General features: G+C 33.6%; 1 protein-coding gene across 5 annotated transcripts in view; it reads right to left on the reverse strand.

The window, feature by feature from the left end:
- Positions 1-242: 242 nt before the first annotated feature.
- ACAP2 (ArfGAP with coiled-coil, ankyrin repeat and PH domains 2) overlaps positions 243-16,770 on the reverse strand; it is a 116,090-nt gene continuing 99,562 nt past the window's right edge. For 4 of the 5 annotated variants that reach the window (XM_081138556.1, XM_081138555.1, XM_081138558.1 and 1 more), the window contains 8 exons: positions 16,530-16,621; positions 15,088-15,275; positions 14,100-14,192; positions 12,429-12,616; positions 11,905-12,014; positions 9,908-10,018; positions 7,732-7,793; positions 243-2,133 (listed from right to left, as the gene is read on the reverse strand). In XM_081138556.1, coding sequence (XP_080994682.1) covers positions 2,033-2,133; positions 7,732-7,793; positions 9,908-10,018; positions 11,905-12,014; positions 12,429-12,616; positions 14,100-14,192; positions 15,088-15,275; positions 16,530-16,621 — 945 coding nt within the window. In that variant the 3' untranslated portion in view covers positions 243-2,032. Of the gene's footprint in view, positions 2,134-7,731; positions 7,794-9,907; positions 10,019-11,904; positions 12,015-12,428; positions 12,617-14,099; positions 14,193-14,579; positions 14,685-15,087; positions 15,276-16,529; positions 16,622-16,770 lie in introns of all 5 variants that reach the window. The other variant, XM_081138559.1, reaches the window with a different exon arrangement.

Genomic DNA, 16,770 nt, shown 5'->3' on the forward strand with positions numbered 1-16,770 from the left:
CCAATGGCTGGATCCAGAAGGAAACTGCCTAGGCTTCCTCAGATAAAGGTTAGGAGCTTTAGGAGTGAAGTCCTAGGATTAAAACAGAAAGAGGCACTTCAAAGGAAAAGTGAGGCGCTCTTTTCTTCTTTTTTTTTTTCTTTCCTTCCCTTTTCCTTCCTTCCTTCCTCGTTTGTTTCTTCTTTCTTTTTTTCCTTTTCTTTTTTTCTTTTCTTTTTCTTCTTTCTTTTTCTGTTTGTTTTCAACATATTTCCTTATCATTGAGTTTTTAAAAAAATTGATCTCAAATTACATTCTAATAAAAATGTTATAAATCAGACTTTTGCCAAGCCAGATAATCTGTGACTCTGAGGTGAAACAGAGATTTCATGTTCCTGTTATTGTTTTAATTACAATACAAGGCTTTAGAAGTTAGCATTTTCTTAGAAATAATTCATAAATAGTTTTTATTCTTATCTAATATGCAGTGATTATTACTAAATAAGCATTATATGCATGCAATTTGGCCAAACATGGAACCTTTATGTGATGTGAATTTATTTCGGTGTAATTCCTGTTTAGACAGATTCCATTTTGATGGTCAATTAATTTATAAAACTCTAGTTATTAGGGGGAAGGGATGTTAGAAAATGTACTTCTACCCAATCAAATATTATTTACCTACCTATCTGATAACTCAAGTTTAAAAACCTCCCTTATTTAGAAACAGTATGAGCAATAATAACACATGTAACTTGTACAAGAAGATTAAACTTAATTGTTGACAATATTACAAAGAAACCATAGGCAAATTACTAAATTATTTTATACTCTTGACAAGATATGTCAACCAAAGATGGAATCAGACTAATTTAAAGCATATAAATGGTAAATTTGTATATCCATAATACTTTGGAATTTAAGGGTCTGTGATTCATATAACCAAATACTAAAGCTATATATAGATGTTACAATTTAAAAGAATATACACTGTGTACACCAAGGACACAGGATAGATGTTGGAAAAATTAAAAGGCAATTTAATGCCATATTTTAGTTAAAGCTAAGAAAAACGTGAAGTTTTTTTCTCCCTTTACAAAGAGGTTTTTCTTTCACAATGACCAACAGCAAAAATGTATCTTGAGAAGGACAAATTTCAAATATAAAAATGTTCTACATTATTTAATAAATCATCTTTTCCTTTGAAAGTTATAATCTGACGAAAGCATAATTTTGCAGCATTCAAGTAACCTTTGAAACACAGTTTTATTACATCAATAAATTTGTCAAGATTTTAAGAAGTCAACCCAACAATGAATAACTACAATTTCTATAACTGAGAATCTTTTGGTGATTTTAAAAAAATTGTTAAGGGCTTCTTTTTGCTTTATAAAATGGAATAAAACTGAAGGACTGAGCTGTATCTACCTGTACAGCCACTGACCATATGTTAAAGTACTGGACAATAGCCAGACACCTAAGGAGTATAACTGCATTTATGAGCAAATGCGGGAAACATACTCTCACGTTAATAATTAAATTCCATATTGTGTATGACAGCTAGGCTACCAAAACAAAACAAAACAATTTCTGAACCACTGAAAATTATCCAGGAAACTAAAGAAAAGATATATTCTTGAGACATGCAGGACGGTCGGCTCCCAGTGATGCAAGACATGCTTAACTGAATGACACTAGGCACAATGCATAGAAGAAAAAGCAATACTACCATCCACTAGCAAAAAAAGAGATTTTTGTCTAAACTCTTAGGATCTAGTAACCTAAAGATGATCTAAGTCTAGAGTCAGCTTTTATCTATAAAAATAGCCCTTTAAACAGGCCCTTTTCCTTTTTTGAGGTCCTAAAGTAGGCTTCTCTTCAAACTACTAAAGCCCTGTTTTACTTTATACCAATGAATGGGTGGGTACCTTTTTTCCAAACTACTCAACATCAACTAAAATTAAGTAGAATTAAAGTAGTAAAAATTTGTGAGTTTTCATATCCATACATTAGGAAGTCACCAGATTTAAATTTTTCCCCTTCTTAAAAAAATTCAGAATTTCTGTGAATCTTGCTGGAAACGATTTAGTTTTTCTGGATTATTGGAGGCCATTTGGGAAAAGTCACGAAAAATGTCCTGATAAGTTTCATCACCTGCATGAAAGTAAAATAAGGACACTTTTAAAATTTATACAATGAAAAAAAATTAATAAACATTCATTTTTATGACTCATAACTATTTAATAATTCATTATATTAAAATTTTGTTCAGATGAGCATTTTTGAAAGAAAAAAGATGAACTAAATATAAATGCTGGAAAAATATATAGTGAAAGAAAAAAAACTATACCTGAAAAAAGCACCTCAAATGCAGCCACAGAGGAAAGTTCAGAGTTAGAAAAGAGCAAAGATGCAAGTATTTTAAAGCAATGTGCAGAAATACATTTATTAATACAAGAGAAATAAAAGTCATTCTAAGTGAGGTATAGTAAACAAGGCATTCTTTAAGTAAATGTTTCCTGTGACGGAAAGGAAAGACCCAAAACAAACACTAAGTGTTTCCGATGGATGCAAGTTATTAACAAGACAAAACAGATAGTCAGGGGAGGGGGAAAAAAGCCAATTTTAATATTATATTTTAATTAAAAGGCATTTTAAATTAAATAGCATGTGAAAAAGAAATTCTTAACTCTAACTTTAATGCCTAACTAAAACTAATGCACCTAATCCACTGCTTACTAAGCTTATAAAATGATAAAGCCTAGAAAATGACTATAAAATCATAATTTCACATTTAGTCAGAAGTTTTTTATTTACTGTAGGTCATATGAGCCAGAATGCTATGACAAAAAGGGGAATAAATACCAAAAACATGTTAAATTAGAATAGACATATATATATACATATAATATGCTTGTAGAGAAGTAGATTATATATATTGATGCTATAGCTGACTGGATACTATATTTCTTGTCATGAGAAATTAAATATATACACACATACAGATTATTCCTCAGATAAAGGATTTGCATAAAATAAAATCTTATTTTCAAGATGAGTCATCCATCATGAATGCTTCCTATTAAACATCAGCTTTATACAGAAGCTCGGCATAGTCCATTTTCAAGATTTAGCCTGTCAAGCACTATTTTACATGACTATTGTTGCAACATGATTTTATAATTATTTCCCAGAATATACCTTGCATCCATCTTACTACAAACTCATTTGCTACAGTTGCTGTCAATAGTGCAGTAAATTCTGTCAGCTTTTGAAAAGTGAGATTTTTGAGGCAACAGATGTCATACCAAAAGCTAGAGAATTAGAAAAAAGTTTGGGAGGGGGATAGAGATCCAGTAAAAAGGTCTAAGAGCATAACCCAAATTTTTCAATAAAAAATTTTTAATACTTTCAATATTTAGTCACTTTTAATATTTAGTCTATGTAAAAAGCAAGTTATTAAAATCTCTCTATATTTTTTCATTTAACCCTGGAAATTTCTCATAACCTGAATCAATCAATCTACTTTAAAAAGAAAAAAGTAAGGAGAGAATCTTAATAGGGTTGGCTAAGAGTAACATCGAACTCATTGTTGCTAAAATAATAAAAATAAAAGTTGGTATGCTGGAACAACTGGTAAGACAATCCAACTATACCCATGTGGAAGTTAAAAGTTTACTTCCACATTAAAAGACAAACTACAATCTATTCCCATTTTTAGCCATTCTAAAATATATAAAATAAACTGAGAAGAGACCAACATTAAATATCAATTAAGAAACCATACAAAATATTTAAAATTTTTCTTATCTCAGATGTTGAATTAAAATATTCAAAATATTTGTTGTAAACATTATAAATATTTTTAAAATACTATTTAAACTGGAGAGTTTGGAATTTTACTTTCCAAGAAAGTATAAAGTGCAGATTATAATACAAAAATACCACACTGATTCTACCATTCGACACCAGAAGTAACTTAAAGGCACACATTATACATTCAAGAAGAAACAGGGAGAAGGGTCAAGCAGACACTAATGCCAAATAGTTTACAGGTAGCACCAGATAAGCGTTCGTAAGTAGTACAACAGTGCAATGGCAATATATGGCTTCTACTGTTAGCAATGCATATTTTGTATAACAAGCTGTAGGATTTTTCTTTTTGTGGTTTTTCAGTTTTCATTTTAAAATCATCTAGTACCTATTACAAATCTACTAAGTACATTTTAGTAGAACCATTGTACCATGCAAAACAAATTATAAGATCTTTTATTCACTGAATTAAAAGCTTCCTTGAAGGAAAGTGTTGGTGCTACACTAATCATTGGTTTCACTTACTGAATACATTTTTAAAGTTGCTACAATACAGAAGGAAGTCTCACCTTCACACACACAAGAAACTTTTTGTTAACATTCAGTTTCTAATAAAACACTAAATAACAGACTATCGATATACCTTTCTTAGGCTTCAAAATGTGTGGTCAAAAAACAAACGTTACAATAACAAGAGTGACTAAGATAGTTAATATAGTTAACACAAATTGACTTCAATGTGATCCTTTACATTTTAAATCTAATTTTAATCACTTAGAATTTTTTCCAAGGAAACTATAACTTGTCTACACTAGAATATATAAACAATAACCCAGAATATGATGACCTGGAAAGTTCACAGAAGTATATTTAACAGTTTATTATTGATGGTAAACTAATCACCCAATATTTTTAGTGCTAAGTTATATCCTTAAAATTACTTAACCTCACTGTATTTCTCTTCAGAAAGTGAACTTCTCTATGTGCCTGGAGAGTTCTGAGTTGTTAAAATGTGGACTGCTGTGTTTCCGCTGATACTTTAAAACAGTTTTTGATTTTTGGTACTCAGAATAGCCACTGCGGCAGCAGTTACAATGACCCAATATTTTGTTGATTTTGCTCTTGAGCAAAGAGATGGCAGCAGGTGAAGCCCCACCTCCAACTAATCCTGCCCCTTCTGTGTTGATTACAGCCCCCTTTTGTACGGATTAGATCAGTGATCAGCCTTTGCCAGCAATATACTCACATAACATAACCAGTAGCGGTTAACTAAAGCAGTGATTTTCAACCAGCTAAGAAAGTACCAGCAATCAAGAGGAATCCTAGAACCAGAAATTGGACTGTGGGAACCACCAAACTGGTTTCCATCAATTCAGAGCAGGGCATGGTATCTCACACACCACCCCTAATCCAATTCTCCTAAGAGTTGCAGTAACTGATAAAGAGGGATAGATAAATCTTCCCTTCAGGAAACATGTGCTCTTAAGGTCACCTTGCAAAAAATCCAGAGTCTGAGGTCAGGGTTGTGAACAGAAAATTCAGAAGTGGAGTTTCCTAGAAATAGTCCATGATTCCCAAAGATAATATCTGAGTCTTTTAAATGGTAGGGCTCTTCATTATCAAAAGATTGAAAATAACTGCATTTAAAAATTATCCAGAATTGTGAGGTCTTCTTTCATATGGTAGGCAACAAAAAAGTATCTAGATAAAATAACCAATCAAAATCTATGAGAAAAATGTACAGTGATAGGCGAAGGGGGAAAAAAGACCTGCTGCCTAAGCAAACGTATCTGCTTTCCAAAGACTCATCAAGGAAAAGAAAAACAGCCAGAGAGCAATTGCTGTGCCATTTCACCATGTCGCCTGTATAAGCATAAAATTGTTCTGCTTTAAATATACGACTCTCTAAATAAATCTAATTAGAAAAATTGGAAAAATCTAATTATCAAGATGATCCTCAAATAGATCAAAATTTCATTTTATTCTGCTGATATACCATTTCCAGAATTCTAATCTATTTTTTAACCTCTAAACTGAAATTTGAGAGTAGTAAGAAAGTTTGTTTTTAAAATGAGGCTTTGTTTTCCAAATTTTCATTCAAATAAATTGCAAAAGTCTATTTTTCTACAGATGAGTGGAAAGTATATACTCATAAACTTATACATAAAACGACAGTGAAAGAGACATATGAATGCTCCTAAATGGTGACAGAAGCCCAAGCAATTTGGGTGGAACTAGAAGTTGCAAGAACATAGAGGCCCTGTCCTTTCAAGCTTCCCAACTCCAGAGAAAAGTCAACCACTGACCTTCTGACTAATCAGTTGGGTGTAACTTCATCAGCAAACACCTTAAGGAAAGAGCAGCTGACCAAACATTTAAGTTTGAAATTTCAGGGGGGAAAAAATTGTTTAACTTAAAATCTTGAAGATCACTCTTATCTCATAAATATTGGCCATAGCCTTTGAATAACTTTTATTTTAAAGTGCTTAAACACAAAGGCCTCAAAAATGGCCCAGTAATACTATAACTTAAGTATATGTTACGAAATATTAATATTTAAAATCTAACATTCAAGTTTAAGACAAATGGGTGAAATTCAGAATTAACACTGAGACCTCACCCTTAATCAGCTCTCTTATATCTTGGTATATCATGAGTCAGCAGCACTGTTTGATCCATAGGATTAAATGGGACACTCTAGATTAGAAGTATCTAGATGAAGTTCCTCTATTCTCAAAGTTACTTGTTCCCTCTTAAATTAGACCAAAAATAAGTAGTCAATACAGTCCTCTGAGAAAAGAATGGTCTCATATTTCTGTTAATTATATGTTATCTGATCAAAATAAAAGTAAATGGCTGAAGCTAGTAAAGTACAGAAATTTCAAAACATATTTAAACAAAAACAGATATTATCAACCTGCTTTTAAATAATATATTAATATTCATTAAAAAATCAAATATACTGAACAATTTCAATTATTTTAGTTATGAATTCCAAAGATGTCTACTATGTACATGAATTTAAACAGGTACATTAGTAACTCATGTCCTCGAATTCCTAACATTGCAGAGCCAGTTATTTGATGTTCACCAAAGAGAGGAATCTGACCACAGCATTTCTTCCTTTTCTCAGCATCGCCACTCAAGGGTGAAAATTACTCCAAATGAGACAAGCTGATCCTGAGTTAGATTTCTCTAATAGGAATAAGTCTACTTTGCCATCAGGTTCATGAAATACTGTTCCAAAAACTTCCATTTATCCAACAGATCTTGTACGACTGCTTGGGGCAAAGCTACAAGGAAAATGAGGCCTTTTCTCTCTACCTTTTAAACTTACTCTACTCCCAGTATGGACTTCCTAACCTCCTGGTAAATTTTATTTTAAACCTTCAATTCATGATTATATCACAGTACAAAACTCTTAATTCATTTTCTAGGTATTTTCCATACTGACTTTTTATTTGCGAAACATGGTGATTTGTTTTTTCCCTGAACACAATTTATAGAAATTCCCTGAATAACAAAAAGAAAACCATTTTCTTATATTCACTTGACAGTTGAGGAGAACCTCAAAGAGAAAATGACTACTGTGCTGCTACAAGTGTATAAAGATGTTCTCATCCCGTTCACTTCACTGGAATGCATATGGAAGACGTCTGTACGGCAGAGAAAGAGCTCAGCAGCCAGGGTTAAACACAGCGAGTGACTGGGAACCGTAATGGCAATAGCTGAGGATATTTAAAGGCCCAGGAGTTAACCACCCCCAAGGATTCAATAGGTACAGTACATATTTAACAACTCACAATTTACAAGTTATAAAAACTCTCTAATATTTAGTTAGTTTGCTAAAGAACTATGAGTCTTCCAATTGTAAACTGATAAACTCCTGAATGCATTTCTTATACTGCATTTCGGTATGGTTATTAGTAGAATATTGACCTGGCTGTCCATAAAGTCCTTCTGATTCCCGCATCTCTTCATTCATTCTTGCTAAACGTAACCTAAAATTAAACAAAAGCACTTTTAGATGAAGTTATACAATATAAATATTCATAAACTAATGAATTATATAAGCAGGTAAAACGTGTACTAGTATAATTTTTTTAACCCATATTTGCCACTAAAATAAACAGCCTTTTATTTTATTAGACCCAGCCATCTGAGATATAAAAATAATTGTATCTCGCTTTACACAGTTCTCATGAGAGAAGACAGCAAGTGCATTTCAGCTTTATTTAAGCAGGATTCTTGCAGCACCTTTGGCAGCTTGCTTCCTCCAGACCCCTGAGCATTCCTGGCTTCTACAGCAGCCTATCAAACTTTAACCGCCAACTGCTGAAACTATTGCTTCTATAGCATGGAAGCAATGGCCTGTCGTAAGTTCATTCTGGTTCACCTCAAGGTGAGGTAGTTCGGGACATATAAACAGTGTGTACTATCTCTAAATACTGGGAATATACTTTGATATACAAACATAGTAATGACCATGGGTGACCAAGATTTTCCCAAGATTACCACACCAGCTGTGCCTTCTTTTTGGGGTTATTCATCCTGGCAGCAGGGAGACATGCATCACTGGGTTAGGAAGATTCGTCCCATTTTCTTATTGACTTTAAACGACATTTCGAAACAGACAGATGATGCCCTTGGTACCCCTCTCTTACTTTGTACTGCCTTACCAGACCTCTATCACTCCCTTCCAACATGTTCTTCCTAGCAACACAGCATCTGACGTGGGCTTTCCCGATCTCCAGAGTACCACAAATCCCTTCCATCTCCATTTTCAGCCAATGTGTGAATTAATAATGGCGCCGAAATCCTCCCTCTAGCATTTCAACTTTTCAGAGAGGACGTATATTTTCAAAAATTATTTAAGTGAAACTCAAGTCTTCACACGAAGTAATACGAGAAAATTTAGATAATTTGTTAACAGGTTACCTTTGAGGAAGAGGGGCTATTACTATAAAAACTGGCTGGGAACCCTGCAAAATCAAGATTCATTTCTCTATACTATCCCTATCTTTTCTTTAATAATTTACCTTTTTTAAATTGTAAATCTATAATGATTTAAATAGTTCTAAAATTTCCCTACAATAGCCTGCACAGTAACAATAACCCCTCCAGTGGGAAAAGAAAATTGAGCACAGAGAAAGGATGTGGGTTTTTTTTAATTCAGCAGGGGTCAGGGTAGGGTGATATATTGCAAGTCAAGAATTCTCAGTGGGAGCTCAGGAGTTCAAGGCAGTCGTGGGAGTTTCTCCTTGCAAGTGACTGAGATTTAGTAGTGTGAATGGAACTGTCTCTACTCATATAACAGAGGATCAATAATTCTGGGCTTCATTCAGCCCAGAATAGAAAGAAGAAGTAACTGCATACAACATATGCTTGAGATTTCCTACATAATAATGACAAGTAGGTGAAATCACATTTCTAGATTCCAAAGTAACAAATAACTTTGATCTAAAATGATCTCAAAAATCATTAACAGATCATATTAAGTTGTATTCAAATATTCAAAAATAAGCACTTTTAGCTTAAAATAGAGTATTTTTTTAAAAATAAGTACAAACAGATCTATAAGTATCATCGTCCAAAAGCAATGCAACTGCAATAGTTACTAACACCAATGCAGGTGTCCTCCCTAATTTATAATCCTTCAATTCTCGAAGTAGCAAGATAACTGCCTGTTACTGTACCAATCCAATCCCCATCACAATATGTACTAAGACTTAAAGAATCCATTTTAGAGAAATCATTGGTTTTCTATTCCTGTCATGCAGGATAACAGAAGTGGCTAAGAACATGGGTTTTAGAGCCAGAATTCTTGGTTTCAAATCCCAGCTCTACCACTTACTAGTTTTTCAAATTATCTGTGGCTTGGCTTTCTTATAAAATGAGGCTAACAATAATAATACCTCCCTCATAGGCTTGTTGTGAGAACAAAATTCATGTATGTAAAGTGCTTAATACCTTTAATGTACTTAGAGAAGTATATGGTATATAGTAAACAACCGGCCAAGTTTAAAGTTCATACCTACACAGGAAACTCTACACTAAAACCCTATACAAGTGATATATTGCATGGGAAATAAGAAAATAAAAAGAAAAAACTTACAAGGTCACTATATCAGCATTGGCTGCTTCCACAGCTATACTCAATGGGTCTTTCCCTTCTTCATCAGGGGCATGTTGATTGGCACCTCGTTTTAGGAATAAACATACCTGCCTGTTTTAAGCAAACAGCATTTTTGAGATAATGCTAATAAGAAATAAGTTAGTATTTACCTTAAAAAATAAAAAGCACTACCTAACTTAAAGAAATAACATTTTCATTAGCAAATTCTTTTTTTTTTTTTTTAATATATCTTTATTGATTTCAGAGAGAGGAAAGGAGAGGAAGAGAGAGAGATAGAAACACCAATGATGAGAGTCATTGATTGGCTGCCTCCTGCAGGCCCCCTGCTGGGGATCGAGCCCGCAACCCGGGCATGTGCCCTGACCGGGAATCGAACTCCGATTGCCTGGATCCTAGCTCGGCGCTCAACCGCTGTGCCACGCCCGGCCGGGCCATTAGCAAATTCTTATTCATTCTACAAATATTTATTGAACACTGACTCTAATAATAGAAATTTACCATAATCAGCATTTTACAAGTCTAGAGACATTTTCATATTTAACGTTGCTATATGGCATAATAGGATGTATAAATTATGGTCTCTACCCTCAAAGAATATCATAAAAAGATATACAGAGATATCTATAAACTTACAACAAAAATCACTCAAGGTCATTATTTAGGGAAGAAGGAAGCCAAGGTAATGTTAACATCACAATATATTAATGATATATACAGTAGCAGAATAGGAAGTAATCCTTCCGCTATACTCCACAAATATTATAACTTGAAGAAGTTGATAAAAATTTTAAAAAATGAAAGAAAGAGTAAATGGAGTCCATGAAGTAAAATGGGAAGAAGTATGATTGTTCAAGAAGAAAATAGAGAATGAGTTAAATACTATCGTTTCTAAGTATAGAAAAGTTTTTATGATGAAGTTATTGAACTGAATCTCTTGACTGATAGAAGGAAAGAAAACAAATAAGAGAAGATGCTATAAATAAACAGAAAAAATAACAGCTTGCTTGTCAAGGTAATAAATTGGATATCCTGAGATGTTTTATGAAAGAACAATCACCCATCCACAAACTTTTCATATAAGGACAACATTGGGACTTCATCTGTACCCTCTAATAGAAAATCTATTTTCATGGCATTACTGTTTTGTGAGTCTAAATATTGCTCCAAGAAGTTACAGTATCAATAGCACAGATTAAAAATTTACCTTAAAATTTGACTTTAGCTACCCTGTGGGAAAACTAAAATGTACAAAGTTATAAAATATGTGTTATGTACACAATGTATGTATACATGCATAAATAAAACACAGACTTAAAGCTGTTTGATAAAAATTGCCATAATTTCACTAAGTTTTAAATATTGAAATTGATTGATATAAATGACAAGTGAAGTTCCAAGTAAGCTTTGGAATTTTCTTATCTAAAAAGTAACAGCTTTTTTTCTGAATGAGATTTTAAAAATTTCAAATTCCATCATGACACTATAAGTCATAGGAAAGTATCATTTTACAAACTCTGCCTACTGGCCTTAATCTGAGAAAAAGTTTGTGATCTAGCAAAAGACTTGTATTTTACACTCTTTCATTACCAGAATTCTCTTCCATTAAGAAAAACAAATTGATAGCCCTGGCCGGGTAGCTCAGTTGGTTAGAGTGTCATCCTGATAATCCAAGGTTGCAGGTTCGATCCCCAGTCAGGGGACATACAAGAATCAACCAATGCATGCATAAATAAGTGGAACAACAAATCAATGTTTCTTTCTCTCTCTCTCTCTCTCCCTTTCTCTCTCTCTCTTTCCCTCTCTCTAAAAAACAAGTAAAAAAGAATTTTAAAGAAAAAAAATTGAACTTACACAAAGTGATACTCAGAAATTACTACTAGCTTCTTCTATTTTCCAACCCATCTCTTAAAGCAAAACATTATTTCAAAGTAATTTTTCAAGTAAAACCTACTTAAATATGTAAGCACTACACTTACCCTGTGTGCCCTAAGACAGTGGCATGGTGTAGTGGTCCCCGCCCTTGTACATCTCTTTGGTTTACATTAGCACCATTCTGCAGGAGAAACTCGCATGTCACCAAAGAGCCCTTAGAGGAAAGAAGAAAACAATGTACAAAAAACACACAACAATATATTTCCATTAAAAACAGTGTTTACTTTATTTTAACAGCTTTCTAATTCATTCTCCTCGAAAGAGAAAATACCCCCCAGTAAAAGTAGAAAAATGATAAATTACATTATTTCTTCCCAAGAACTACTTCTAAGTCAATTTACAGTTTGTGATCTAGCAAAACACACTACTTTCATTACCAGAATTCTCTTCCATTAAGAAAAAAAACTGAGCCCACAGAGTGATGCCCAGAAATCATTAGTAGCTTCTTCTTCAATTTTCCAAACCATCTCTTAAAACAAAAAATAATACTAAAGCCATGTTCTGAATGAATTGTTCTTTTACATGTTTTACTACTAACTACTGAAAACCTCAAGGTACAAATTCATACCCCTAACACAGCCTGAATAAGTGGTGTTGCTTTGTTTTCTTCTGAATTAGCCCAGTTCACATCTGCACCATGAGCCAAAGCCTCAGCCATTTTAGGAAGATTTTTTTCATACGAAGCCCTATAAAGCTGGAGTCCTGGATTAAGATGTTTAGAGTCAAGAAACACAGAAGAATCTTGCCTTTCTCCCTCTGAAAAGCAAACATAAACACATCATCAAAAATGAGCTCCTGGGGAGGGAAAGAATGGGGAATTACTGTTTCATAGGCATGGCGCTTTAGTTTTGTAAGATGAAGAGTTCTGTGGATGGATAGTAGAGACAGTGAGTCACATCAATGTGAACAGACTTAATACCACTGAACTGTACACTTCAAAATGGTAAGATGATAATTTTACATTATGTGTAACTTACCACAATATTTTTTTTAAATGAACTCTTAATTGTATAACAATGTGAAAGTTGTGGCATGAGGAACCACTAATTTAACAAAATGAGCTGACTGGAGATTTTCACAAAGATATTTTATTTCCAATAGACTAGTCACTCCCCAAGCAGTCAACTTTCTTCTCTTATAAACACATAAAAAGTTGGTATGTTAGGTTTTCGTGGTCTTGCCACTACCCAATAGGTAGGTTAATCACTCTGTACTAGATTAAAATTAGGTATATTCCTATAAGCCTAGACTTAAAGACTGGAAGAGGCAGTAAGAATCCCTAAAGAATTTTACTACCAGATGACACCTTACTTTAGTCCTAGGATGATCCAACACCATCAGAATTTGCAGTACAAGGAATTCAAAGAATCTGAAGAACACTTACTACCCTGAGCATTCTGCAAGACCAAAATGACTAAAAATCACAAAGGAGAGAATATAGGAGTAAAGCACAAGTCAGTAAAGCACAAAAAAAACTCATGGAAGGGAGTTGCTGATCTCTTTCTCCCAATAAGAAAAAATAGCCACAAAAAAAGAGAAGAGTAATAAGACATACATGGAGCCTGGCTGGCGTGGCTCAGCAGTTGAGCATCGACCTATGATCCAGGAGATCGAGGTTCAGTTCCCAGTCAGGGCACATGCCCAGGTTGTGGGCTCCATCCCCAGTCAAGGGTGTGCAGGAGGGAGCTGATCAATGATTCTCTCATCATTAATGTTTCTATCTCTCTCTCCCTCTCCCTTCCTCTCTCTGAAATCAATAAAGACATCTTAAAAAAAAAAAAAGAGACATATGTGGATTAAAAATTATTCTTAGCTAGTCCTGGCCGAGTAACTCAGTTGGTTATTGTCCCAGTATGCCAGGATTGTGGGTTTGGTCCCCCAATCAGGGCACATATAAGAATCAACCAATGAAATGCACAAATAAGTGGAACAAAAATCAATGTGTCTGTTTATCTCACTCTCGCTCTCTCAAATCAATAAATAAATAAAAATTTAAGAAAAAAATATTCCTTAGCCATTGACAAGGTACTTTTAGCGTATATCATGAGGCTCAGAAGACTGTATAGCAAGGAGAGAACTTTCAAATATGAAAAGAGCTGCCTTTTCATTTAACTGTATCACTCCTTCTTCCAAAAGACTAATCACTTCCTTTAGAAACTATTTAACCAAGACTAGGCATTTAAAACATGCATTTTTCAGCAAATAATACCAAATAACACTGAATTTCACCAAAACTCACCAGGTTCATATAAACTATTGGCTGACACTGTAGAGGGTAAAGATTCCCTTCCATCATCAGAGCTCTGCTGTATTCCACTGTCATTACTTTTGACTGTTTAAAAGAAAAATCAGCTAGTGATTTTTAAAAAGTCATTAAGAAAACAACCTCCCACAAACAACAAGGGTTTAAAATTAACTCTGATACATCAGTGTGAACTCAGCCACCACAAGTAGAATACATTTAATACAATTTTAATCCTTTTGAGCACTTAGCTTATCAAAATATGAATCAATCACAAAGCCTGAAAATAAACTTATTTTCAGAGTTGTAATACATCTCATTACCCCATTAGATGTAAGGGGTAGTGAAAAGCTTAGCTTATTGTATGACTGTAAGTAATGTGTAATCCTGAGACAATGGGTGACATCTAGAGAAATGGCCACAATGCACAATGACCACTGGCACAGACTTGGAATGCTCCACAAGAGTAGTACTTACTACTACGTAGTTTTGAAGAGGTATCAAAGTAGGAGAAGAGTGAATCTAGCTCATCAGGACAGAACAGAGACTCCCGCCTGGCCTCGTCGCTATTTACAGCAACCACTGGGGACATGCAAGTTAGCAAAGCACAAAGCAGGCCATAAGAAGGGAAAAGGGCAGGAAAAAAACGTTACTGGGAAAAATTTAGAAGGAAAAAATAGGAAGGATGTTAGGTGGTTAATCAGATATTTAGGGCTTTCTGCCATGATAGATTTATAATTCCCATCTCCCCTTGCATTTTAAGCAGTTTTATTCCTTAGAATATACACATTACCTAAAAATCTGAATTACCCAGACCTACTTAAATTTAATAGTTTTAAAGACAGAGAAATACAATTTTTCCTTAGAATATGTAGGAGAAAATAGTTTTTGGCACTTAAAAAATCTACAGTGGCTACTAATTCAGATATTAAGAAAGTGACATCAGCATTTGAAAATATTTATATACACAAGTAAGTTGTAATACCTGAACTTGGGGGAGATGCTCTGACTTGGTCACCTGGCCCAAGTTTAGAAATGCTCAGCCTCTTTTCTTCGCACCTTTTGGAGAACATCTTTTTTTCCTGCTCAGGAGGTGATGATGATATAAAATATTTATCCACAAATTTCCTCTCCACATATTTTGCTTTGATATATGCCTGTTTCTCCTGTGTGCTAAACATAAAAATGCCATGATGTTCTGCTTAGTCTCTGAGCATGACTAATACTGAAAGAAGCCATTACATATTGACTGTTTCAAACCAAGTCACTAAATATAATGCCAGTTAAAACTGAATCTATGACACTATGCAGCACTTTCCTTCCAAATAGTTAATGAGCTATGATTTCATGTTCAAATAAAATAGAAACAATTAACTAAAAAATCACAAATATTAATTTGGCATTCTCTTGTCTAAATTTCTGTACCCATTCATTTCTATATATAGGCCTTTGTGCTTTAATTTCGTTTTTACTCCAATAATGTCACATATTGAACTGTCACTACTGATGGTCATAATTTTTCACAAGACAACTACTTTAAAACAACATAGTATTTCTAACTTAAGCAGGGGAAAAGATGTGACATTTTACACTTTTGATTTCTTATAGAATCATAAAATGCCAAGACTGTTCTATTCCTTTTCTTATATCTTTTTAAAATGCTTAGGTCTTTGGCTAAAACAGGATATTTCAAGGTCTAAAGTAACTCAAACAGCCATGCTCTAGCTAATAAATAATCTGATTTAAGTGATATTGTTTTAGAGAGCAATAACTTTAAAATAATAGTGATTATACATAAGGATTTAGTCAAATGTAAAATCTCAACATAGGATTATGACATAAAATTTTAATGCTAAAGAATCATAAAGACTAAAAACATTAAAAAAAAAGAAAAAGAAAAACAAATTATGTATCTTGAAGGCACCCTTAGCCACTCTATTCAATGAGCCTCCGTATATAGAAGTAGAAGTATAATTTCAAACACAGCAATTAAGTACTCTCCCTTACCTTGTCACCTTTAATTCTACAGCATCATAATGCAAGTGATTAACAAATACTTGCTGAACTAAGTCTCAAAATGTAAAATTATTCACTGGATATAGTAGAAACTTGATCCTTAGATACATTAATGAACAGATTATCTCTTTTTAAAGGCTGGCAGCTAATGAAACTTTGGTCTACTTTAACTGCTAAGAGCTTTTACATTCCTACATAGAACCTTAATTTTTAAGATTCTCATCTGGAGACTATAATTGACTGTCTCATCAATAAAAGATAATTATCTAGCCACATGTTAACAGAGGCAGTACCGATCTCTTCTAAACAGTCTGTTTCATAATTACATATCAATTATAGTAAAATAAGATCAAAGCTATATTGCTAATTAGGCAAAAAGAAGATGACAAGTTGAGACAACTGAAATAGTACCTCTGCTCTGGTTGTGGTTTCTTTATTCCCATTTTCTCCACATTAGCTTCATAAACTCGATTTATAACATCATTTCCCAGCTCACACATAAGCTGTTTGGCAGGGAAAAGAAAAATAAGCTAGAAATTCCTAAAAATATTATAAAGGTCATTAGAGCAAGTACAGCTAGCTAATCCTTTTGCATATTCTGTAACTTCTCATTCCACAAAGAAGTTTCAAGTTAAAGCAAAATGAATCGAGC

This window comes from Miniopterus schreibersii (assembly GCF_964146895.1).
Source record: "Miniopterus schreibersii genome assembly, chromosome: 5".
NCBI classification, from domain to species: domain Eukaryota; kingdom Metazoa; phylum Chordata; class Mammalia; order Chiroptera; family Miniopteridae; genus Miniopterus; species Miniopterus schreibersii.